Raw genomic sequence first — 25,824 nt, 5'->3', positions numbered from 1 at the left:
GAGGCGTCGGGCCGGGTCGGCGTCGAGGCGCCCGCCTGCTCCCCGCTCCTCCCGGCTGCAGGCGGCTCCGACGGCGCGGCGCGGCGGGCCCGGGCGGCATGGGCCGGGCGGCCGAGGGGCGCCGCTTCTCGCGCAGGTGAACGGGCGGGCTCGGCGGCGGCTCCGGCTTCAGCTGGCTGGGCGCGGGGCTGCTGAGCATGTGCAGAGTGCCCGCGATCGCCCGGGAGAGCGGAGGCAGGAGGGGAGGGGGGGCGCGGGGAGGGGGCGGACCGCAGGCGCCTCTTTTTTTTGGGGGGGGCTCGCCATCCCTGGATGGGAGCGGGCCGGTGCCAGCCCCGTCGCCCCCCCTTTCCTGGCCGGGAAGGGGCTTCTGCGCGGAGGCACCTGCGGGGGGAGCCGCGGGAGCAACCCCCCCCCTTCCCGGGCTGGCGAAGGCGGCTGCCTGTCCGCGGAAGGTCTCGGGGCAGCGCCCCCCCCAATGATCGCCCCCGGGCGGCACTTTGGGCATCGGAGCAGCCCGAATCGAGATGGGGGTCCGTCTGGGAAAGCGGGGCCACCCCCTGCCCGAGGAGAGAGGGGGGGCGGGCTGGCTCCAAACAGCTGCCCCACATCTGGACGCTCCAACATCGGAGAACGAGGGGGGCGCAGGGGGAATCCAAAATTGCGTGAGGTTTCACTATTTTATTTCTTTTGATTGTTTTAAGGTTTAGAGCGATGAGCAGCAGAGTTCCTGCCTTGAGGTGGGGGAACTGTAGGAATGGAAAGGATACGTGCAAAATACAAGGAACTTGCTTGGGCTTGGAAAAAGTGTGTCTGTCTCTGTGTGTGTGTGTGTTGGTCAGGATGGGGCCAAAATGCGCAGGTTGTCAAAGAGGCTGAAATACTTTTCGGATGCCAAAGACTTTCCAGTTGTTGGGACCAACCACAAAGCCCATGGTGCGCTCTCCTTGCTTGCAAATACCTTTCTGTAGATTTGTAGCTGTTGCTTTTTTTTTTTTTTTTGCAAACTTTTGAGTTAAAGCAGGGGTGTCCAACCCTTGGCCTCTTTAAGACTTGTCGACTTCAATTCCCAGAATTCCCCGGCCTTGCTGAATTCTGGGAACTGAAATCCACAAGTCTTAAAGTGGCCAGAGTTAGACTCCCGCTGGATTAAACTGAGATCCGAAAGAGACGCACCGTCCTGGCTTCTTCTCTTAACCAGATTGCTGGGCGGCAAAGGCTGTTGTTTCTTCGAAGCTTATCAGAACGTCGCGCTTGGGGTACGTACGTTGGGTGGCGGTGGGGCTTGGCGTGCCACCGCAGGGGTGCTGGGTCTGGGTTGCATGCTCGCTTCGCAGGCAGTGGTGGTGCTGCTGTGCAGCATTGGCCCAGGGGAGCTCCCTGCTCCAACAGAAGTCTTGCCGAGACAGACCCGGGTTCAACAGAGACACGATGGGTCGCTTGCTCCCTTCCTTAATCTCTCTAATTTGGCTTCAGTTTGGCCCTGCAGACCTGGCTTCTCCTCTCTTTCTGCTCTGCTTTTTCCTAATCCCCCCCCAGAAGGGATGGAGAGGGGGGCTTTGTTGAAGAAGACCAGCTGTAGGACAGACAAATATCAGAGTTGGAAGGGACCTTGGGGGTCTTCTAATCCAACTGCCTGCTCAAGCCGGAGAGCCAAGGGCTGCGTTCAGATCGCTCCCTTGCAAAGCCCATCCGTTGCCCTTTCGGTTCCAGAGGGACCCGGGCAGCCTGTCTGGGCCTTTGAGGGAACTGAACGCGAGTGTGTTGGTGTGGATTTTCTTCCCACGCATGGGCATACCTGCTGACACGGCAACTCCCCTTCCCGCTGGGCCCAGTTGCCTCTCATAACAAGGGGAAGTTTGGGAGGGGCCTTCCTTCCATAGTGCAAGTTAAAAGCCATTGTGCATTTCAAAGCACAAAACCAAAACTGAGAGGGGGGAGGGGGAGGGGGGCAACCTTCTATTTTTGGTGTGCTGCTAGGAACGTGTGTCCGATTTCTCCCTGCCTGCACCGGGCTGGAGGCTCAGAGCCGCGGCCACCAAAGCGCCTTTCCCAAAGTGTCCCCTTCTTGGTGGGCTCTGCAAACGTGGCTGCTTTGCTCCTTGCCCCCGAGGGACAGCCCGCCCGCCGGACTCCACAGAGATCCTCAGCTCTGTGACGCGGGAGCTGACTTATGTAACTTTGGGTCGCCAGGGCCGTCTCGCGGGCACGGCTCTGCTTCCCATTCCTTGCGGGTGGGGCGTGCTCATTGCATGGGATGGCCAGCGAGACTTTTGCAAGAATCTGGGGCCAGGCAGATTGTCTCTAGCAATGGGGCCCAGCCAGGCGTGCGTGCCTGTTTTCAATCAGAATAGAGCTGGAAGGGACCTTGGAGGTCTTCTAGTCCAACCTCACTGCTCAAGCAGGAGGTCTTACATTATTTCAAATAGGTGGCTGTCCAGTCTCTGCTTAAAAACCTCCAGGGGTGAAGCACCCACACCTTCCGGTGGCAAGCTGGTCCACCGGTTAATTGTCCTCACTCTTCGGAATTTTCTCCTTAGTTCCAGGTTGCTTTTCTCCTTGATTAGTTTCCAACCGTTGTTTCTTATCCTGCCTTTCGGGGGCTTTGGAAAATAACTTGCCCCCCCTCGTCTTTATGGTAGCCCTTGGAGTGCTGCTATCCTGTCCCCCCAGCGTTTCTTTCCCCAGTTCCCGCAACCGTTCTTCATACGTTTCATTTTCCGGGCCTTTAATCCTCCTCGTTGCTCTTCTCTGCGGTTTGCGTCTTTGGAAAAGCCCGTTCAAAGATGGCCCCTCTCTGGGAGGCAGGGGCGGTTAGGGTGGGGCCGCGGGTCCTGGAGAAGCCGAAAGCCCTAGACGGATCGGGCGGGAGGGCACTCCCACCCCTCTGCCTCGGTTTCCCAGGGACCCCTGGCCCACGGGGCAGCAGGACGTTGTCGTTGCGTCTGGGAGGAAGCCTGGTGCTGAGTCATTGGCAGGCTGGTCACACAGATAGACCCGGAGCTGGGGGCCCCGTGGGGGCAAGAGACTCAGGCACCTGGAAGCATGTTACGCAGCGGCACACAGCTTCGGCTCCTTGCGGCGTCTCTCGGGTTGGTTTGCAAAGCTTGTGTGGTTTTTATTTTGGCAAGGATGGCGGCCGTGCCTGACCAATGAAGTACCCCCCCCGCCCCAGAATTAGGAGAGGCTGGCTTCTGCAAGGGGAGGGCTCTTCGGTGTCTTGGTCTGCCTTCCACCCCCCCCCCCCAGTCAGGGGTCAGGCTAGAAGTCCTCTAAGGTCCAGCTCTGTTATTCTGGTTTCCCCTCTGCTGCTGCTTACAAGCCCCCCTTTCTTCTTAGAGGTCACGAGATGGGATCCTGCTGGAGCCCCTCGGTCTCTGCTTGTTAAGCCCACTGGGTGCCACCTGCGGGCCGGACACTCCTCAGCCCTTCGGCTGAGCTGCGAGCTCTTCGTGGTCCTCTGGCCTTTTCTTCTGCTGCCCTTTCTTCCTCTTAGAAGTCATGAGATGTCCAGAGACATCGCCCCTTTACGGCCACGTGACTGGGCCAGAGGGGGCACACGCGAGAGCCAAAGTCCAGAACCAGACAGTGTCTTCCAAAGCTTTGGGGACATGAGTTCCACTCATCCCTGCCAGGCTGGGCTGCGGGGGCCTTGTAGTCCCAGCATTGGGAGGGGGGTCCTTTATCACCAGGAGGAAAGCCGCCTCACGTTGAAATGCCCAAATCCTGGTATTCTGCTCCTTTTTTCATACTTTGTGTCCCAAATGCCGCCACTGAATTGGGAACTGCCTGTTTCCACCACCCCCACCACCCACCCCGGTCTCTAAAAGGCAAGGCCCGGATTCAGGGGTCTCTCCCGAATGGCAAACTGGTCGGGTGAGGTCCAGTGGTTACAGCAGGAGCCTGACCGGCTCCCCTTTGAAGAAGGATGAGCCAGAAGCGAGAGACCGACGTCGTTCTTTGGGCGGCGAAACTTAATAGTTGCACTCTTTCTGACCTAGCAGAGTGGTGTTCCTATCAGCTTGCCGAATTACGTGAAAGATTCATATGAGGGCAATACATGAGTGACACGGCTTCACACCTTATTGTGCTCGCTGGGCTTAGGCTGGATAGGAAGTGCACAAGGCAAACCTTGTGGTCTGTGAACCTCAGGTTAGGGCTTGCTGTAAAGTAGGTCATCGAGACGCCTTTGATCGGGGTGGGGGGGCTTTGCACAGGTGTGAGCAAGCAAGGAGGTGCGCACACAATCACAGACTGTATAAAGACAGTGCAGAGAAAGGGAGAGGAGTAATCTATCGATTTTAATCTCACTCGGCCACGTCAAAAAGTGCCCGGGTTGATTAACTAAAAGCTGGAAGCACTGTGCCTGTGGGCTTGTTGATGTACGTACACACTCAAAAGCTCCCTGCGTTTCAGTTCGCTAGTCTCACTGTCTCCAGGCGAGTAAACAGGGATTCTGCGCGCTGTTACCCGCTTTTGTTTTGCTTTTGGAAAAATCTCTCACCCTCGGGAAGACCTCCTCAAGGTGACTCCCTGGCCGGCCCACACCGCTGTGGCGAGGAAGGCCCGGGGCCTGCTTGCACGAGGAGGCGGCAGTGTGGGGCCGCACAACAAACCAGCTTCCTGTTTCACGGCTTCCTTGCCTGAGGAGGATAAAACGAGCCGTTTTGCAGGAGAGAGAAACGCCTGATGGCCGGGAGCTTTGCAAAAACTTTGGAGCAAAGTGGACTTCTCACTTCTTGTACACTTTGGCAGAGCTGCGGCTGGGTGTTTTGCACACCCACACGAGACCCCTCAATGCTGGGGGTTTCTTTAGCAGGGCCTGACGGTCCTGAGAGATCAGGCTAGTGGTGGAGCATCCCGCAGGTGGGTGTGTAGAATCTGTCTTTTCCCAGCCGGGCACCATTCGTACATGCAAGAGGGGTCCCAGAGAAAGGATCAGGCAAATTTAATGTTTAAGTCTGGCATGTGCAAAGAGGACAGGATTCCATTCTGGGTCTGACCGTTAGAACTTGTCTCCAGAAGTTGTGGGTGCTCCATCTCTGGAGGTTTTTAAGAAGAGATTTGTCCAGAATGCCTCTGGCTTGAGCAGGGGGTTGGACTGGAAGATCTCCAAGCTCTCTTCTGACTGTTGTTCTGTTTTGGGAAGCCAGAGAGTTAGGCGAGGCAGGAGGATTGGCTGAGGGTCGCCCAGTCATGGCAAGGAGAGATGGGAACACAGACCACTCAGACTAGCTCGTGTTTCTCAACCTCGGCCACTTGACTTCAACTCCCAGAGTTCCCCAGCCATGTAGACTTCAACTCCCAGAGTTGAAGTCCTCCGATCCTCAAGTGGCCGAGGTTGAGAAAGACAGGTTGAAACCATCCGTAGGTCCAACCCTTGGCCTCTTTAAGACTTGTCAACTTCAATTCCCTAATTCTGAGCTGGTTGGGCCAGTTTCTTTCTGTATTGCCTTTCTGCTTTCCCTTCCACCTATCAGCGGTGGAAGGCTGCTGTGTAGGAACGTTGACGGGAGTCCCCCTCCTTGCTCCTGTCCAGGACATGCCAGGTCATGTTTGAAGGGCGTTGTAGCCACCTCGATTCTGCTCCAGGAGTTCACAAACAGTTTAAAAAGGGCCTGTAGGAGAGCTGTGCTGGCTTGCTGAAGGGCCCGATCCCTTCTTGTGGCTTACCCACTTGGGTAGAGACGGCTTTGGGAGACGGTCCTGGGAGGAGAGGTCCTCAGGATGGCCGATGCACTCTGATGTAGTTGGGCTGAGGAGAGTGGGACCCTGGTGCGTGTCCAAGAATTGTCTGCAGAGCCAACCAGCCACGCTGGTGGCATCTTTGTAGCTCAAGGTTGAACTAGGGGGTCCTTGGCACTCTCTGACCATGGCGAGTTTCTTGCAGATGTTTCATGACCCTGCTAGCTAACATCATCAGTGCTAGAAGGGAGGGGAGCTTGCTATCTGTTTATATACGAGTAGCTTGCCCCATCCAACTGATGGGAGTGTTCTTGACTACCTGGTGTCTACTGAGTTGGTTATAGGTTTCCCACTTATATAAGTCACCGTTGAACGTCTGTGTGGCCTGCAGTGATGATATCTTACATAGTGTGTTTCTCAATTGCCTGCCCTTTTCCAATATGATCCCCAGCTGCCTGGACTAGCCTTCTCTGCTATTTGTCCCAAATTGGTCTGACTTACAACTCCCAAGATCCTCACACCATTTCTTTTCCCTCTTGTCCGTGTCTGGAACTCGTTTCCTTCATAGAACCCCAGGAGATCTCCAGACTTGGCCATGAATGGACACGCCATCCCATCGGGCGACTCCGGACACCCCGGCGGGTGGAACGAGTTCTGCAAGCAGCACGCCATCACGACTGCCAGGGAGCTGGCCAGGGAGTACCTGCACTTCGTCAGCGAGAACCCCCAGCACGAAGTTTTGGCCGCTGAGAACTTCTCCCTTCAGTTTGCGGACCTCTTCCAGCAATATTTCCGTCACGAGGTGAAGGGTACGAATGCTACGGACCAGCTTCACATCCTGCCCTTCAGCAGAGTGCGAGACTACCGGGACACAGGCCAGAAACATGGTGAGGGACCCTCGGGCACGGTTGGGACCAAGGTCGAGGTGGAATTGTCGGACCAGGTCAGCCGGGCCTCTGAGGTCCGCTCAGGTGGACTTCCCAAGTCCTGGAGTTCTGAAGAACTGGCAGTGCCCACTTCTCCATTGGGCGTCAGGAGACATTTTTCTCTGGACCGGCTACGGAGGAGCTGGCGTAGCTTGTTCCGCCGGAGATCCTTGGAGTCGGGCCCTGGCGAAGGGGAGATGGCGGACTTGGTTTTGAGATCTGGCCTTGCCCGAAAGATCTTCCCATGGGCCATCTCCAGGGACTGCTCCTTACAGATCCAGAAAGAAGGCAACCTGAAATACATGATGGTGACGGAGGACAGTGGGACTTGCTGGCAGAAATGCCGGCTAGTTTTATATAAAGAAGGGCCTCCGGACTGCCAGAGTTACGCCTTGGCGCTGTTTGATCCCCCCAAGGTAAGTGGTCTCTATTCTTGCAAATCCCCCTCCTTGCTGCATTGTGATCCCTCTCTTTTCTGAACATCTGTGAGGTGGACGCAGAGAAGAAATAACCTCTTCCTTCAGCAGATCGTTCAATTCCTGGGATCTTGCTGACCCAAAAAGTAGGCGGGGAACTGTGCTTAAATACTTCTAAAAGCAGTTTGGAGAAATCGAGCGAAGTCATACCGGTAGCCGTGGGCTTTCAGCTGAATGTTGAAGAGTGGGTAACAGATCTCAGAAATGAACCCTGGGATGACAGGAGCCTTTGTGCTTAGATCTAATGGTGGGATTTGGGATCTCTAGAATGGTGGAGACTATTTCCCCCTTATTAATGTTTGTTCAGCGCTGCCTCTTTTATCTCAGAGTCTTTGCTCTTCGGAGATTTAATTCTTTTTTTTGGGAGGGGAGTTGATCTTCTGGATGGCTCCAACCATTCAGGACATCTTCGTGGAACAAGTTGACGCAGCTGTTTTAAAAGGCTTGCTGGAACTCATCTGAGATCTTTTAAAAGCTCCTGGTTTTCGAACTTTTTTCAACTTTTTTCTTTCTTTCGTCTGTTCCTTCTTTTGAGATATTACTTTAGCTGAATATCACGGGCGGATATATATATTTTATTTTTTTATTTTATTTATTACATGTATTGTCTCGGTTTCTTTAGCCGCGTTGGCCTGGGCAGGCACCCAGATCGGTGGGCAGTCCGATGCCCCCAGCAGCTGCTGGGTGATGGTAGTTTGGTTGGTGCCACGGATGGCGGGCAGAATTTTCAATCCCTGCTTTAGCTACCAAGCGAGGCTGCAGACTTGGTGTGACTGTCCTGCCCCTCCCCCCTAAGCCAAGGACTGAAGCCAGGAGGCTCCTTAGATGCCACCTCCATCAAGACCGGCCCCTAGGAAATAAGGAGAAAAGCTGAAAAGTCTGGATTTTCCAAAGCAAATAATAAAAATGTGGAATTGTCCCCCTGTTGCTTTCTTATTTTGACCAGCCAAGGAAGGTCAAAACCAGTTAGAGAGAAAATGGTTTTTTTTTTTAAGGCGGCCTCTTCTTCCATCTCTTCCAAAGCTGCCACGAGAACAGAAATCCATTCATCCCTCAAGGCAGGCAGTGAATGGGGGATTCAGCAGAAGCTGGCGTAGGCTTGGCAGAAAACAGCGCTCCGGGTTTGGGGGGTGCCCACCCCTCCTCTTCTGGCTGTCCCCCTTCCCAAATGCTAAACACGGCGCTCTGGGTTGTCTCCTCTTTTCCAAAAGCGGGGTGGCTTTCCCTTGGTGTGTGTGTGGCTGTGTGTGTCCTCTTTTTGTCTGGTTCTTAAGGAGGAGGAGGTGTTTGGGTCGTTCTACCCTGATTTGCTTGCCTGCTCAGTCAAGATCTTTGAGTTTGTGCCCGGGCGTCGCATGAATGCATGGCATCACACGTGTGGGCAGACCTGGGAATCCATGCCATGGCCAGGCAGCTGCTCACCGGGGGGGGGGGGGGGAAGGGGAGGCTCCGAGCATCCAGTCTGATTAATCTGAAAGCCAGCAGGTGGGGAAAGCTGGTTGAGTTTATCCACAATTCCTCAAAGGGCACTTTGTTTATTTTTAGATTTTATCCGGCCTTTATTACTTTACTATTGTATTTATTTATTTATTTATCCCGCCTTTATCACAGTTGGATTGTCCCAAATGATGCCTTCCTTTACCCTCAAGATTGTTACTCTCTTTCCCCTCCCCATTCCTAAGATAATTTTTTAAAAAATAACCCTTTCATTATTTTGAATATTTTAGCTGGGGAATTTGAATATCATCTTTCCTCCTCGCTCATTTTGAGAGAGTGCTTTTACATTTCTCTGGAAACGCCTTGCAAAGAGTGGAACAAACGGGGCCTCGTTTTAGTACGTGGATGAAAGTGCTTCCGCGGGCTCTTTTTTTTGGGGTGGGTGGGGGGGCCTTGGTCAAGTTTTATAGCAGAGCCTGGGAAATTTCACGCTGGCCACCGAATGAATCTGAGTTAGCGCTTTTTCTTTGAGAGACAAGAAAAAAAGAGGAAATGTATCGAAAGCATCCTGTCCAAAATTCGTTGAAGGCATTTTCTTCAGGATGTGGAGACTTTGTTGCACAACTCAAGTCTAGCCAAGTTTGCAAAGCCAGTTTTTTTTGTTTTTGTTTATTTCTTCCAGTGGTGGCCTTGAGGTTCTCCAGGACTGGAGATAAAAGTTTTAAGGTCTGGAGCAGGAGAGGCCTTGGGGCTTTGCGTGGGCTGCTTTGCCTGCCCTCGGCATCTCTGGAGCCCCCAGCCCAGCCCAGCCCCAAATGCAGCTGGTGGAGGAGCAGAAGTGGCTGCAATCAGCCAGGCCAGCAAAGCTTTCCTCTCCCCCCCCCCCCCGCCTCCCCCAGCCAATTCAAGGTCTGGCTTGTCCATTTTTGCTAGCTTCCAAGGTAGTATTTACAGCCAAGATGAAAGTTCCAGGAACATCTGCGTTTCCGATGGAAATGTTTGCAGTTGTTTATGTCATCCAGATGTTCTGGTGAGAGGCAGGTTGAGGAGGAGGAGGACGATGAAGCCTTGTCTTGAGACTTTTTCACCCTGGGAATCACTCTTCCTCTTGGTGACCCCCCTCCCAGCCTTAGAATTCCTTCTCGTTTCCATAGCAAATGGATTGTCGTCTTCGAAAGACCGGTCTCATCCTTTCTTGCACTGTTTCCCAGCGTCCTGGAGGCCCTCACACGCCATCTGAGATCCTGGAGCAACCTTCCTGGCAGGATCCTCTCCGACTGTGCCCCAAGGGACACCCCTTATTTTAGGCTGCAGTTTTCAAAGGCCCCCCCCAAAAAAAATCCCTTTGCTTGCCATTTCTGTGTCTGCTCCTAGTGTTCATAGTCCCATTGTCTTGGATCTGAGGAAATGAAGTCTGGGGGCTTTGCATTTTAAATCCACCTTGATTCTTGGGTGCTCAAAAAAAAGAAGAAGCCAGCTTTCTTGGAGTCTGGAGAAAAAAAAGCCAGGCTAGGGTCCTGGGGAAGAGGGTATCTTTGGAAGGGCATGTCCTGGGTTCAAATTCAGCCCTCTGAGCCAGGTTGGTACTCTGCCATGGGTCAGGAGATCAAGTGTCTGCTGGCTTCTACTTCTCCAAACGATGTTGAGCTTGTGTGGAAAAGTTCACAACAGACCTTTAACAGCAGGGGTCTCCAACCGTGGCGACTTGAAGCCGGGTGGACTTCAACTCCCAGAGTTCCTCAGCCAGCTGGCTGGGGAACTCTGGGAGTTGAAGTCCGCCCGGCTTCAAGTCGCCACGGTTGGAGACCCCTGCTTTATGGCAAAGCTTGGAGAATTAGCCTAGCTTTGATGCCAGGTGCCACCTCTGGGCAGCCGGAGGTTCCCCCTCTTTCTTCGAAGGCCGCCAGGAAAGCAGACGCCGGCGGGCTCCGGGGGGGGGGCCTTGTGTCATCTGCGGGCCCGCTCCTTTCGGAGTTTTGCAAGCAGCCCAAGCAAGGCAAGATGTGTCAAAAGCTTTGTCATTTATTAAACCACAACTTTTTTCCATCCTTGGTCATTTCCGGATGAGGACGTTTGGGCAGGGGGAGGGCGGCTGGCGGGGAAGGTCGCTAACCACACAGCCTGACGTGCGTGTGTGTGTGTGTGTCTTCCGGCTGCTTATTTTGGAAACTCAGTTACCCCGAGGTTGTGTGTGAATTGGATGTTTTCTTGGTTGGCAGGTTGGTTGTTTTCCGAGGGGGGGCTAGAAAAAAAAGGGGAAAAAAAAGACAATTGTTAACTCCTGCCCTTTTGGGTGGGTGGGATGGGGTGGGGGCCAGTTTTCCAGGCTTCAAAAAAAAACAACCAACAACCCAAAAATGCTTTCCCTGTCTTGTTTGGATGCGTGGGCTATTGGGAAAAAAAATTCCAGTATCCCGAGGCGGAAAGTGGGTATTACGGTAGAATTTGTTGTTCTAACATCATGAAGTTATGGAAAGTTTGCCTAAGGGCCGGTTTTAGCCCGCTTGCAAGAGAGGAGAGGAAAAGGCCGAGGTTTGTAACATGGGAAGCTTGGGAGGGGCAGCGTGTCAGGCGGGGCAGGAGCCCTTAGGGCCCCCCCCGGGACCCTGTGAAATTAGGCAAAGTGATGCCCCCCCTTCATTCTCTCTCTCTCTCTTTCTTTCATGCTCTTCCTCTCCCTTTCTTTTTCTCTCTTCTCTTTCTCTTTTTCTCCTTTCTTTTTTTCTTTGTCTTTCTCACTTTCTTTCATGCTCTTCCTTTCTCTCTCTTCTTTCTTTTTCTTTTTTCTCTCATTCTTTTTTCTTCTTTCTCTCTCTCTTTCTTTCATGCTCTTCCTCTCCCTTTTTCTCTTCTCTTTCTCCTCTTTCTCTCTTTCTCACTTTCTTTCATGCTCTTCCTCTTCCGTTGTCTCTCTTCTCTTTCTTTCTCTTTTCTTTTTCTCTTATTCTTTCTCTTTTCTCCTCTCTCTCTCTCTCTTTCTCTTTCTCTCTCTCTCTCTCTCTCTCTCTCTCTTTCTCTTTCTCTCTCTCTCTCTCTCCCTCCCTCTCTCTCTCTCTCTCTCTCTCTCCCTCTCTGCAAGTTTGCTAAATGCCATCTAAGCTGGAGCATTTTTTCTGACTGCATTTTTATTTATTTATTAAATTTATACACTGCCTGTCTTCTTGTCCAGAGTGATGGCTGGTAAATTTAGCCACTGGAATTTGGTAAGGTACAATCCTGCCTCTGCTCACTTTTGCTTGCCTGGCTTGAATGCCGAGGGTTTCAGAAGAGTTTCAAAGAAATGGTGCCGCTTCACCAAGCACCAGATGTGGAAATATCTTCATTTCCCTTGTTTTTCTTCCGGCTTCTCTCCAATTTGCAAAGTTTGCAACTCTTTGCTTGGTCTAACCTTAGACTAGGGATCTCCAAACTTGGCCACTTTAAGACACGTGGACTTCAAATCCCAGAATTTCCCCAGCCAGCAACTGGGGAATCCTGGGAGTTGAAGTCCACAACTCTTAAAATTGCCAAGTTTGGAGATCCCTGCCTTAGACACTTGGGGTGTCATCTCTGCCCTCCCTTTTCTCAACAGATTATCACGGCAAAGCTTTCTGCTCTCACCCCATGAAACCTTGACAATATCCTTAATTTGAAACACATTTCTGAGCACAAGATGTCCTAATCTGCAGAGTCTAAGGAGCCCCCACCCTGTGTGACGGAGGAAGCACTTCCTGCAGCTCAACCTTTGCGTGTTTTCAAAAATATCGAGTGCTGCAATTCAGCCCTTCCAGGAAAGTTTCGAGAAGCGACGCTGCCACTTCCCGTCACCTTGGGGAGGCTGGTGGGACTCTGGCTTTCCATAAGCAGGAAGGTCTTTCTTTCTTTCTTTCTTTCTTTCTTTCTTTCTTTCTTTCTTTCTTTCTTTCTTTCTTTCTTTCTTCTTTCAGACAACTTTTAGGGTTTGCCTCCCCCCCCCCGCAGCTAATCATCCCTCAGGAGCTCCCTCCAGAAAATGCCCCCACCCTTCAGAAGCCTTTTGCACGTGCTACCTCTTCCTCTTAGGGACTCCGTGGCCCATAATCCAGGGTCTGATTCTTGGAGAAGCCCCCCCCAAGACACAGAATCTGTGCCTTCCCTTCCACATATTTGTATGTTTGCTCCCAAATGGCTGATTTCTCCCCCCCCCAACCACACATTCCTCTTGTCTTCCTACCCAACCCCCCCAAAACATCTTTTTTTGCTGTCTCAGCAGTTTTCTTCATCCAGCCAGTGTCTCTCCTCTGGCACAACTGCCTGGGGGCCTGGCCCAGTTTGGGGAGGGGGATCAGCGAGGGGGCAGGACATATTTTCTCCAGATCAGGCTGTGTGTTGTTTTTTTCTGATTTCCTGCATGGCTGGATATCTGCCTTCCTTCGGGCCGAGATGCACAGCCCATCTCCTCCATCTGTTTCCTGTGTTCTCCTGCTGAAGGCAGTCATGTGCTCGGTGGGAAGAAGCAACGGCGGAAGTCGGGGAGGGCAGGCCTGGGGGGGGGAGGCCGCTGGGGACACCCCGTTTGCCAAAAAAATAGACGACAACGTGCAGCTTCCCCATCCCCCACACAGCTTTCATTTTCAAATCTGCTTTAATCTGACTTTTAATCCGCCCAGAGGCCTTTGGCCCTTGGGGCAAGGTCCAGCGACAACTCCTGACTTGCAAGGTCCCAGTCGCTGAATTTTTTATTGCTATTACCTATAAAAATATTATCTATTCTTTATCTCTTGTGTTTTTATCGAGATGTGATGTGAATGCACAATACGATAAAGCAATCAATCTACAAATCAATCCTTTCCTTTCGTTTCTTTTTTTCCACAATGAAATTTTCTCCTTGAAAACAGTTTTGTTTTGACAGAGAATTGAGCATGAGACACTGGCTGAAAAAAGTGATGTTTCACTCTTGAGCAGAATGAAAGTGTGCGGTTTTCGCTTGTCTTTCCTTTTTTGTGATTTCAAGAAAAACACACAGTATCAGCTCCTTCCTATCCCAGCTGAGAGGCCTGCTCCTCTCCTCATGCCTCCTTCGGCTTTCTCCGCCTGGCTGCTCCCTTCGGGAGGCGTGGGATCGCTTCTCTCTTCTGTGCAGGCTGGGAAGGATGGGCCTTGTAGTCTGGCACATCTGGAGGCTCCAAGGGGCGCCCCTCTGGCATGCAGTCCAGCACATCAGGGACACCAGGGTGGGAAAAACAATTTTGCTTGCTGCATTTTTTCATCCTTGCAAAAGGAAATTCCCTCACATTGCTCTGGAAAGAGGTGTCAAATGTTTGGCCCAGTCGCTTTCATTTCACGAGAACCGTTTTCGGCACGGAATATTTAAAGACCACGAAATGCCCTGTTTTCAACCAAAAAAAAAAGATTTATTTTTTGGGATAAGTTAGTGGAGGGGAAGAGGAAGGAAGGCAGGTTTCTTGGGATGTTGGCTGTTTGAGAGCAAATTTCTGGCTCTTTTTTTAACATTCAATGGATCCTATTCTATCCCATTATTCATTTCTCTCTTGCTAATTACTCGTCCTTCAGAGGCTTGCGACCAAAACCCCAAACAGGGAAAGTATGAAAAATGCTAACAGCCTTTTGAAACGGTTTGGGTTGAAAGCTCCTGTAGGTGAAATCCACCTGCTCTGCTTCCAAGCTAAGGGGAAAAGGGTGCAGGAGATCAAAGGCAAACTTGAGGGGGGGAGACGTATGTTAAGGATATTTCTGGGGTAAAATTGCAAAACACTTGTTTTTTTTTAAAATAATTATTTTGATCTTTAAAATGCAAGGATGTTATCTGCTCTAAAGACTTGAATAGGCACTTTTGTCTGTCTGGCTGCTGCTGGCTGCGACCCGGGGGTGAATTTTGGCAGTAAAGGAAGGCTGCGTCCTGGATCTGAGCTGGCAATCTCATTTCCACTCGAAACCCTGGATCTGCAAGCAGAGGGGATCTGCAAGCTGGATTTTTGTGAATTGGGCCAAGTCTTCAAAGCCTCTCTTCTGTTTGTCAGAAGTTGTGGGTGCTCCATCACTGGAGGTTTCTTAAGAAGAGACTGGATAGCCACTTGCCTGACATGGTAGACGGTTTCCTTGCCTGAGCAGAGGGTTGGACTAGAAGACCTCCAAGGTCCCTTCCAACTCTTGTTATTCTGTTATTTAAGGCGCATGGAACCAATTACAGAGAGTCACTGCACTCCTTTTGGGACCTTCTTCCAAAACATAAGTGAGGGGGGCTTAGTCACAGGTGGGTCCTATACGTTCGTACCACCTATGTCATCTGATTATTTTTTTATCTCGGCTATTTTCTGCACCCGTCAATGCCTTGAACTCTAAAGTAGCCAAATGGGCTGAATAAGTAATTTTTTTAAAAAAAACATCTTCTAACCAAGGTTAACACCAAGCACGCCTGCCCCATTGTGCAAATAAAATCGCGATGCTTTGGATTGACCCGGGTCAAACAAATAGCATTAGCTCAGCTGCTGCCATCTTTGTGTTGGCTTCAGAGGTTCCGCGACCAAGCCGAGAGGACTAGAAACTTGATGTACTACTCCTAAAAGAGGAACTGTAGGAAACCTTGAATATGAGCTACGCATCGTTTGGGAAGGTCCCCTGTGCCACTCAGAGCCTCTGAAGCTGATGGAGAAAGGTATCCTGGCATGCCACAGCATGCCACAAGCTTCTTAGCAGGCGGAGGCCTCTTTCATTCTTTGCAAACATTGTGTGTTTGTGCTCGTTTTGTGAGCCTGCTCCCCCCTCCTCTCTGCCCCGTTTTCAGTTCCGAGGGTGTTGAGGTTCTTCTTTCTCTGAATCGCAGTTTCTTCGAATTAGTTCCTTTCCTCCCCTCCCAAGAAAACATGTGGCCGAAAGTGGTTTTTGAGGTGACACGCAGTGCCGGGCCAAGAACTCAGAAGCCAGGGCTGAGCTAGACCGACGGCCAACGTGCCTGCTTCTTGGGCACGCTCAGGGCAGGGCTGCGCACGCATCAGTAACTCCGAAAGCAGCACTGATTTGGCCCTAGGGCGGCTCATGTGAACGGGCAGATCTTGTAGTCATCACCCGTGGGTCCCCTTGCTCGGCATCCGGCGTGCAGGACTTTGAAAGGAGGCAGGGCTGTGGGAACACTGGGGCTGCCTTCCTCATTTCCGGCTGAATGTCGGGGGTTGGACACAGGCCAGGAAAACCCAGGAGAAAGTTTCCATAGGAGCATGAATCTCCAAGTGATGCTGGACCAGACCCCCAGGATGCCAGTGAGGTACCGTGTTGCCCCCAGAGAAAAGGCTGGCTCTAACTTTGTTCAGCTGCTGCTCTTTAGGGTCCCTTCCAATGCTAGGTTGTGGTTCAAAGTAGGATTGCCGGAAACCGTCTTTCCTTGCGGAAGCGTGGCCCATAAAGTCTCTTCTTCACTTCGGTTTGTCCCCTGGTTCTCTCACTGTCCTGGTCAACCCCGGGATGGGGAGGCTGACTTCTGAACCGAACGGTTTGACCAGGGAGGCCTCTGAGCTTTTCCCAGAACTGTTCCGAATTCCAGGATTCCAGACAAATCTTTCTCAACCCTGCTTGGTGGTCCCGGAAGTTGAATTTGGCTGCTGGCCCACAGAGCCTCTCTCTCTGGTCAGCCATGGCTGTTCCTCCTCAGCTGTCAGCCGTGGAGATTGCCTCTGTTTCTGGCCAAAGTTCCCCCAAAGAATGGCCACAATCTTCACAAATGGAGGCAAATCTCCATCTTGCAGGATTCCACCTGAGTCGGTCACCAGGACTGGAGGTTTATTCCTCCGAGCTTTTGGACTTCTGCTGGAGTCCGTTGGAGGTGGTCTCAGTGCAGGGGTGGTGGTCTTCAGACGGTCTCTCTGAGGGCCCCCTCCATTGGGGAGCACAGGGGTCCCCCGGCCCTTGGCTCTCCCTTGGGCTGCAAGATTTCTGGCTGCGGGGTGGCGGGGGGGGGAATGAGGGGCGAGGGAGTCCCACACATCGGGGGCTGGAGAAGGTTTTATTTTTCAGCTCTGGCGGGGTAAATATTGCAAGGAGCGTCCGACTAAGAATGAGGCGGACTGGTGGGATCCCCAAATAAACTGAAAACGGTTAACTTTATACGCAGCAGTCATCAAAATAACTCCTCCTTCGCTCTCTGCCCCCTTGTTCGAAAGCCCAGACTGGAAAGAAAATGATGCATGCCCAATTTCCTTTTGTGCAATTTGTACTCATTGTGACACTTTCATGGGGTTTCCTTCAGTTGCGGTGCTTTTTCCTCTTTGCAAACAGAGGAGCCGGTTCTTCCCTTGCCTGGTTTCCCCCCCCTTTCATGCCATCGGGGTGTTTTGGGATGTTTGTGCACCCAAAGGACGCTCTGTTCTGTTTTGCAGGGCATCTGTTAAGGCTGCACGCTGGACTCTTTATCTCTCACAACCAAACACACGTCGGCTCCCGTCTTTTCAGAGCTTTGTTGCTCCGGATTCCCTTTTGAGGAACGTCTGCAAAAGCGGATGGTTCTTATTGGGCCCAGTGAAAATTTCTTTCTTCTTTCTTTCTTTCTTTCTTTCTTTCTTTCTTTCTTTCTTTCTTTCTTTCTTTCTTTCTTTCTTTCTTTCTTCTTTTCCTTCCTTCCTTCCTTCCTTTCCTTCCTTCCTCTTCTCTACTATTTGAGGACTCCTTTCCCTGTTTTGATTGAAATGTAAAGTGGTCATTACACTCACTCCCAAATATTTTGGGATGAGTGGGGCTTGAGGAGGGGGCATTTTATACCTCTGAATGAACCCGGCTGTTTACTTGCAAATAGAAAAAAAGTGCACAGGGAAAAGAGCACCAGGAGACTTATCTCTTCCCTGAGGCGTTAGCTTTCTACTTGCAGGGATTAAAGCCAAACCACGACGTTTTGGCGGTACCTGTATCCAGGTGGACCCTGCTGCGCTTGTGAAAATAAGTCTCTGCAGGGACCCTTGGAAGAAATGTTTTTCCCGGCTGGCTTGTTTTGTCTGCTGGGATTCCCAGTTGGCTTCCCCCTCAGGCACAGAGCACACAGGACCCCTAAAGAAGGCCCCATCCTGTCTGGATTTCATGTCCTTTTTTCCTTCACGATAAAAAACATTTTTCAGACCAGATTTTCCAGCAAGAAAATTTGCCAAACATGCTGGAAGCCAACAAAGAGAAACAAACTCGGAGTGTATATAACTTGCAAAACGGAAGAGGCTTGCCTTGCCTTCCACTCTGAAGCTGTTCCCCCTCCCAATGCATGAGCAATCTGGACCCCTTCCCCCCCACTGTCCATTTTCCTCCAGCTGTTCTCACAGTTGGCTCCAAACTGCAGACAGGCTGTGACTCATGGGCCCGCAAACCCCAGGAGGAGGCAAAACCCGGAACGGACGTTGCCTGACCCAGGGAGCAGAAGTGGCCCAGACCCAAGATAGATGGGGGTGGAATAGGATATTTGAGGAAACCCCCCCATTTATGGCTCAAAGGGACTTGGCTGCTCCCCCTCCCCTTCAGCCCAGCCCAGCTGAGTGTCTCAAAAGCGATCGGATTCCGCAGGTTATTAATAGATTTGTTTTGCTGCATGCTGGGCACCCTTTGCTGGGTTTTCTGGTGTGAATGGAGAAACAGCAATGCAGAAGCTGAATTCCCAAAGGGGAAATCGAGGCAGGTTGAGGGGCTGTTGGAAGACTGGAATTTGGGATTTGGCCTTAGATGTCCTCTCGGCCGGCCGGATGCCCTGGGAACCTCCCGGATATGATCCGGCGACTTTATTGCTCAGATTCCCAGCCTGTCCAGTTTTACCAGTTCAGCCTTGCCTGGGCCAGTTCTTAAGCTTGTCTCACGCAGAGGTGAAAGGTGAACAATCAGTAAAAGTGGACCTGCACCCAGAGCACTGAACGCCTTGGGAGAAAAATAAGAGGATAAAAACTGCTTTTAACCATCTGCAGTGTGTCCCCCCCCCCCCGAGAACGTTGCGTTGACAAAATGGCGTAGGAAGGTATTTGATGCCGGACGTTGTTGCTCAAGAGCGATTTTTCCAGCCCTGGTTTTAATCCCGGCTTCCCCACGGCTCCTCGGCCCTTTCCCTTCCTTCGCTCTCCTTTTGGGGAGCAAGACACAAATCTTGCTCGTCTTTGGGAGGAGGGAGGCAGGGATTTGGCCTCCTTCCCTGAGGGATTTCGCAGATGTTGGAATCCAAAAGATTTCCTGCAGCTTTGACATGAAGTTGAACTCCGAGGAGACCTTGCCCCGGAGGAGGCGCTGCCAGGATGTAGCCTGGGGGCAGGAGGGGGGCTGCTTGCGTCTCCTCGGCCCACGCTTGCTCCAGATCCTCTCCCGGAAGTTGGTTTAACGCCCGTGAATCATGCTGCCCCTCGGAGCCAAGAACAGCCGGCCAGGACTCTCCGCTGTGGGACAGCCCCCCAGGCCAGCCGGCCATGGCGCTGGACCCGCAGATGGCCTGTCTGGCAAATCCATGGCCCGGCTCCCCATGAATTCCCTGTGGACCCGCTGCGTCTTCAGCGCTTGGGCAATTTGGGGAGTTGAAGCCCACAAATCTTTTTTTAAAAAAACATGTTTAACTCCGGCTTGTTCTTCTGTTTTGGCAGTGCTCCAGGCTCAAACTCCAGTCCCCGTGCTTGGCGATCCAAGAGACCCGGGCGTGCACTCGGCTGGAGATGCCCGACCACCTCCACACCTTTGTGGTCAAGGTGAGCAGCTTCCTTCCCCCGCGGCTGCATCAGCCCCAAGCCGGGAGAACTGGTCTTCTCCCTGCCTGGTGCTCTGGGACCTTCCTGGATGGCTGTGTGCAGAAGCAGGATTCCTCTCCAGAAAACAGAGGGGGCTGCTGCAATGCACGGGGGGGGGGAGCCACGAGCCCCAGAAAGAGCAGTCATCGTGAGGTGGGCCGGGGGTCTGTCTGCAACCGCCCCAGAGATGCTTTTCCCAACTCGAGTGCCCCCACCTGCCTGGCTGAAAACCGCCCTCATCTGGCGTGTCTTCCCAAAGGATCTGGGAGCAGTTTTCACTTAAGAGAGCGGAAAATTCCTCCTGCGATTAGAGGACCCCCCTGAAGTCCTCCCACCCCCATTTTATCTGGAGAGGGGCTGTGTCTGGCTTTGCCTCTGCAGTGGGATTAATGCCTCACTTCTCCCCCAAACAGGTCAACGCCTCCACCGAAATAATATTTGAGGCTGGAGACGAGCAGGAGCTGTCCGCCTGGCTAGCGGAGATTCAGCAGGGCCTGCCCAGGTGAGTCGTGCGGGAAGAAAAGGTGGGGGCGACCTTCCAAAGCAGGGAAGAGGCCTTTAGAACTCGATCGCTCTCAGAATAAACCAGATTGGTTTTTATTTTTGTTCAAGGCCACAGCTGGGCTGCACTTTGCTTTGTGGCTGGGGAATTCTGGGAGTTGAAGTCCAGGCATCTCCAAGTGGCCGAGGTTGAGAAACAACTGGCTGAAGGACGGATAGATGAGAACAATTGTGGCTCAGGGTTGGACTGTGGGATCCTTGCTGCTCTCTTGAGTTGGGTGGTTTTTGGTCAGCAGTGATAGTGTTAACTAGCTGGGTCATGAAACGTCTGCAAGAAAACCACCCAGCTCAGACAGCGCCAGGGACCCCACAGTCCTCCTCCTCCTCCCTTCTGCAAATCCCTCTCCCTCCTAGCACTGATGATGTTCCCTAGTTTGGCAATGAAATGTCCGCAAGGAAACCGCCAAGGTCGGAGAGCATCCAGGATTCCCCTGGCTTAAGGACTTTGCTCACCTTGGCTTTGGGGGGTTTCCCAGGAGAGCGTCAGCATTTGTGCTGTATCGGCAGCGCTGTGATGCATCTCTGCACCTTTAAACCAGGTGAAACCGAGGATTTTCAACATCCCCTCCCCCCCCCCTCCTTGCTCTCGACCTGCCTGTTTCATCCCTCACCGCCCCTCTTTTCCAGATCGGAAGGAGGCCCCCTCGAGGGCACCCCAGACCCTCGCTCGGAGGCCGGCACCCCCAGCCCTGCCAACAGCAGCACCGACTCCCTGCACCAAGGTGCCTGGCCGTGGGGCGTGGCGTGGATGGGTGGGGGGAAGAGTAGGGGGCAGCCTGCGAGGGGCTGGCTATCCCTAATGATCCTGGAGTGGGGGGAGGGGCCTAGGGAAGAGACTGTGAGGGATGAGTTTCATTCTAGTTGTTCAGGCGACTGAGAATAAAATGGTGCGGATTAAGCTGGGGGGTCTCTTGCCTCGCCAGCGGGTAGTTCCTCTCTCGACCCCCAGCAAGGCTTTGCTTATTGCCTGAAAGACAAAATGCAAAAATCTCATCTTTCTGCCCGGCTTCCTTCTGCCTCATGTTGGCTGGGGAATTCTGGGAGTCTAGTTGCCAAGGCCGAGGAAGCCAGATGTAATCGGTGAACGTGTTGGGCCCCAGCTGACATCCTCCTTCCCCGCCCCCACAGGGGCCTTGCTCTCCAGGCCCGCCGAGCAGCCGGCCCAGAGGATCGACCACTACTTGTCCGCCTTCCCCTGGTTCCACGGCTCCATCTCCCGGGTCAAGGCCGCCCAGCTGGTCCAGCTGCAAGGCCTGGACGGACACGGCGTCTTCCTCATCCGGCAGAGCGAGACCCGCCGGGGGGAGTACGTGCTGACCTTCAACTTCCAAGGAAAAGCCAAGGTGACGCCTCGCTTCCCTTTGCCCCCAGCGCAGACGCCGCAAGCTGACCCTGGTTCACGCAGCCCCGGTTGGCCTTCGCGCCTTCTAGCTGGTCCTTGTTAGAAGACGCGAAACCGGAACTGGTTTGTTTGGAAATACAGGTAGTCCTCGACTTAATAACGGTTCATTTAGAGTCCAAAGTTACAACAGCACTGAAAAAGGGGACTTATGACCCGTTTTTCACACTTACGACCGCTGCAGGACCCCCACACGCACGTCGTCCGAATTCAGACCCTTGGCAACTGACTCATATTTATGACGGTCGCCGTGTCCCGGGGTCACGTGATCCACTTTTGCAACCTTTTGACAAACAAAAGTCAAGGGGGAAACTAATTTCACTTAACAACCATGTGACTCACTTAACCACTGCAGTGACTCACTTTAACAACTGCGGCAAGAAGGGATAAAGCGGGACAAAACTCGCTCGACCGACGTTTCACTTAGCAACAGGAATTTTGGGCTCCATGGTGGTCGTAAGTCGAGGACTGCCTGTAAGGACTTTTGTGCTTCGTGCCGAAAGGGAAACCGGCTGTAGAGTTGCCGAGATAAAGCTTCTAGTCCTCATGGAGGTCTGAAAGCCGGGGAAGCAGGAGGTAGAGAGGGCGAAGGGCTTGTTCCTTCAACGGGCCATGCTGGGGGAGGGGGAATCGGGGTGGGGGGTGTCAGAGGGTAACGTCTCTTGTGGCTCCTCCGGCAGCACTTGCGGCTTTCCCTGACGGAGCGGGGCCAGTGCCGAGTTCAACACCTCCACTTCTCCTCGGTCCTGGACATGCTCTACCACTTCCAGCAGTGCCCCATCCCCCTCGAGTGCGGCACGGCCTGCAGCGTCCAGCTCTCTCGGCACGTGGTCTTCGTCCCCCCCCTGCAAGGTAGGCGGCTCCCCTGCTGAATCCCCCCCCGAGGGCCCTCCATTTACGACTGCAACAGAGCCCCGCCCAGCGTGGTCGTGAGTTGCGACGGTCACGAAGCAGATCAGACCTGGTCTTTTTTGCGGTGGTGATTAAACAAACCAATTCTTGCTCTGGAAGTAAATACAGGCGGCCCCCAACGACCCCAACGGAGTCCAACAATTCTGTGGCTAAGTGAGACATTTCTTAAGTGAATGTTGCCCCATTTTACGACCGTCTTCTGATTCTGAAGCAATGACCACCCCTTTCCTTCCTTCCGTCTCTCCCGCAGCCTCCGGACACCCAGCCGCCTTCCCCCCGTCCCCCCACGCCTGCACGCCAGAGGTCAGCTTCCTCCAGCCGAGTCCTGCCGGCTGCCCGCGGACCCACCTGGCCGACAGCCTTCGCCGCCACTCCGTGGAGCAGATCTTCCACCTGGTGCCCCCACCCGAAGACCTGGCTGGTGTCCTCCGGCCCGGCCCCAGCAGCGCTTCCCCCGGCCCAGCCCCTTCGCCCGCCCCCCACCGGTGGGACAGTGACTACGAGGTGGAGGTGCAGAGCCGGGGGCACCTCCGGGCGGTCAGCAACCAGTACACCTCCCTCTGACACAGCTGGCGGAGCCCCCTCCCCATGGCTCTCGCCCAGGACGCTGGACGGCCCCGCCGAGAACTGACCTCTTCTGGCTGCATTTAGTATTTGGGTGGCAAGGCTCCCTTTGGGGGGGGTGACTTTTCCACCAGGATCCCCTCAGCCTGCGTGTCTCCCCCATCTCTATCGGTTTGCACGTCTTCCTTTGCATTTGGCTTTTTTTTGGTGGTGGGAGTGGTACCCTCAATGCTTGCAGTGGCCAGTTGGGGGGGGGGGTCTTTACTACCCCAGATGCCCTTGGATAACAACTGTAGTTAAAGGCCAACTCATTTGGCCGTGGCGACCCAAACACAAAGCCAGCATGTTCAGTTCCAGAACAAAACAAGGCCCCCTCCCTCTCTCCTCTCCTCTCCCTTTCTTTCTTTCCTTCTCTCACCTCTCCCTCCCTCCCTCTCCTTCCTTCTTTTCTTCTCTGGGTCAAACTGTCCTCCTCTGGCTGGGAAGGTGTTTCAGAAGCTGCTCCTTCCCTTCAAAAACCCTGAGAAAAACCTCTTCGGCCACTTTAAAATAACTTTAAACCACCAGCAGGGCTGCCTTAAAACCAGCATCTTAGAAACTCAGAAACCGCTATTTTGACCCTTTCCAAGCCCCTCTTTTTTGCAAAGAGCTAGCTGGTCAGCCATGCGTTGGCCTACAACAGAAGCCAAACACCTAATTTGGGAGGGGGGATGAAATGCACGACGCCTACAGGGGACGTGCTCAGAATCAAGTGCCAATTTTCTTAAGGACTTTATTTTGGTGCATTATGGATTTGTTTCCCTTCTCCCGACGCGGAAGGCAGCCCCCTGCGACGGGGGACGGGGTGGGCCGTGGCGGCCTGGCCAAAGGAGGTGATGTGGGCCCTTCTTGGTCCACGTGCCCCAGGGCTGTTACAGGAGGGGGAAGTTCCCAGTTCCCACCGCGGACCGAATGTACCTCGAGGAGGAAGTAGGCTGCAAAGCAGCCACCGCAAATCATCGTAATCTAGCTGTCAGCAGGAAGGAAAATGGGGAAGCGATAAGCCTGTTAGGGTTGCCATCACTTAACCAAACAGAGGAAGTTGAATTTGCACTTTTGTGCAAGAGGCAGGGCTTTTTTTCCTCCAGCATTCGAGGCAAGTTCAAACTTGCAATGGCCAGGGAAGGCCAATAAAGACGTGGCCTGGGTCCTTTTTAGCCAATTCGCACGTGCTTTGCACTGGAAGTGCCTTTATCCAGTCAGTGGCTCCACCCTGAAGGACTTTGGGCTGGAAAGCCCCAGGAACTCCCAAGGGGGAAGTTTCTAGACCCACCTTTGGCCTCTGAGGTCTGCCAAACATCAAATGGAGAAGCTTCCTGGAGACACCGTAGGCCAAGGCTGGAGGGCACCCGGTAGGACAATATATTGAATTAAGCCTGAAACTAAATTTCGTAGCAGTGGGCTTTTTTCAGCGTTAGCCATGGGAGCTGAAGTCTACCTATCGTGAAATGACTAACACTTGAGAAGCACAACTTTTAGAGCAATATTTGACTTTTTCCTATCTGGTGCATTGTTGCCTCTCTAAATGACGATATCCAGCAGAGCCTCAATCAGAGGTGAACCAAACCAGCTTGAGACCTGGGCCTCAGCCGCCCTGCCTTCAAATTACCTTGCGCACGCACCTTACAGGGTTTCAAATTTTGTGCCTTTCCTTGCTAACGACAGATCATCTTTCAGAGTTTGTGTTTAGGATAATACATGGAGCTCCAAAGCTTTCTGAACTATTGCAACAAAACCTCTAAAGTCACGTACACCAGGGGGGGGGGAGAGAGAGGAGAACAGGGCCCGTGGGGAGAATTGAACCCAGGATTTAATGCGAGCATCTCCAAACTTGGCCATTTTTAAGACTTGTGGACTTCAACTCCCAGAATTCCTCAACCAGCATCCTCAGCCAGTGCTGGAAGCATTCTGGAAGCTGAAGTCCACAAGGGGCCAAGTTTGGAGACCCCCAATGAAAGAGAATGACCTCCGCACAGGCAAGAAGAGACGGGCAGGTGGGTGTCGGAGTGGCCTCCTGCAGGTTTGAGCCTTGCAATCCAACAGGTTGGCCTCTGGAGGGACGGCAGCCCGCCCAGGGTGGGGTGGGTTCCACAGCTTGGTTCTTTCAAATAATAAATTTGGAAATAATAAAGAAAACCAAATCGCTCTTTTGAGGAAGAAAGCCTTGTGTTGTTGTCGTTTTCAGCTTCTCCGTTCACTTACAGAAGTTCTATATGCAGTTCTCATCCCTACGTCTACCGGGTCAAATCCTGCTAAGATATTCAGATGTGCTCCTTCCTTAATATAAACTGATCAGAGATGATCACAGGTGTTCCTGTTGGCCAAATCTTAACAAGAGATGCTTTCTATTAAAGATAAAAGATTTAAGGCAGTCGTAACTCTCAGGATAGGAAGACCTGGAGCTTCTAGCATTAATAGCCGGGGTGAAAAATCAGTATAAATTTGACCCCGGTTGCTTGGCACGTCTTCCTTGCGAGGCTGAAGGCTGAGCCACGCAACCAGGTGCCAAGCGTGTTTGGAGAAAGAAAAGAGAGAGGAGGAAAGAAAAAAGAGAAAGAAAGAAAGAAAGAAAGAAATAGAATAGGGAAGCAAATACCACACAGATGCTAGCAGGAAAGGTCAGTTTTTAAAACTTTTTTTTTATTTTTACGATTATTTTTTTAGTTTTTATTTTATATTATCTACAAAGTAAGTTTTCCTCTTAACTTAAAAGTTAGACCGCTGCCTTGAGACAGCGGTTCTTCTTTCCTTCCGACATGATTTTTCGTTTTATAAATAATAAATCCATTTGACGATTAGACTTCTTTCCCCCACAAAACCTCTTTTAAGTTTAGTTAGTGGCAAAAGGGATTTTTTTTTGTTTAGAGTCTTGATTTACATAATTACTATCTGCTATTATTGTTTTTAGGGAGAACAGCAACAAGACTCACCCTCTTGTTACTTCTGGTTCTCTAAGCTCATGAATTCGTAACTCTGAAGGGCTGTTTTAAAAAATAAATAGCTTCTCCAGTTTTGTTTCTTTCTGCAAGCGAATCGGGGCAGGGTTGTGTTTCTTTGACACAACACACACGGAAGGAGTCACGGAACCGTCCCCCGGAGGGATCGGCCTGCCTTGGACTCGG

At 52.4% G+C, this 25,824-nt stretch overlaps 1 protein-coding gene across 6 annotated transcripts; it reads left to right on the top strand.

Moving 5' to 3' along the window:
- SH2B3 (SH2B adaptor protein 3) lies at positions 1 to 25,713 on the top strand. Of its 6 annotated transcripts, XM_083373652.1 has the most exons (9): positions 1 to 136; positions 705 to 807; positions 6,254 to 7,027; positions 19,087 to 19,188; positions 19,641 to 19,729; positions 20,416 to 20,510; positions 20,917 to 21,131; positions 21,868 to 22,039; positions 22,350 to 25,713. In XM_083373652.1, the coding sequence occupies exons 1-9, from the start codon at positions 99 to 101 to the stop codon at positions 22,661 to 22,663; spliced, it is 1,902 nt and encodes a 633-aa protein (XP_083229778.1). In that variant the 5' UTR covers positions 1 to 98; the 3' UTR covers positions 22,664 to 25,713. The 6 variants fall into 6 exon arrangements, with proteins under 6 accessions (XP_083229778.1, XP_083229779.1, XP_083229780.1 ...); XM_083373653.1 differs by lacking the exon at positions 705 to 807 and having other exon boundaries at positions 6,262 to 7,027; XM_083373654.1 differs by lacking the exon at positions 705 to 807 and having other exon boundaries at positions 5 to 136.
- The last annotated feature ends 111 nt before the right edge of the window (positions 25,714 to 25,824 follow it).

Source organism: Vipera ursinii (assembly GCF_947247035.1).
Source record: "Vipera ursinii genome assembly, chromosome: 14".
Classification (NCBI taxonomy): Eukaryota; Metazoa; Chordata; class Lepidosauria; order Squamata; family Viperidae; genus Vipera; species Vipera ursinii.
This window is presented reverse-complemented; position numbering and strand designations above follow the sequence as displayed.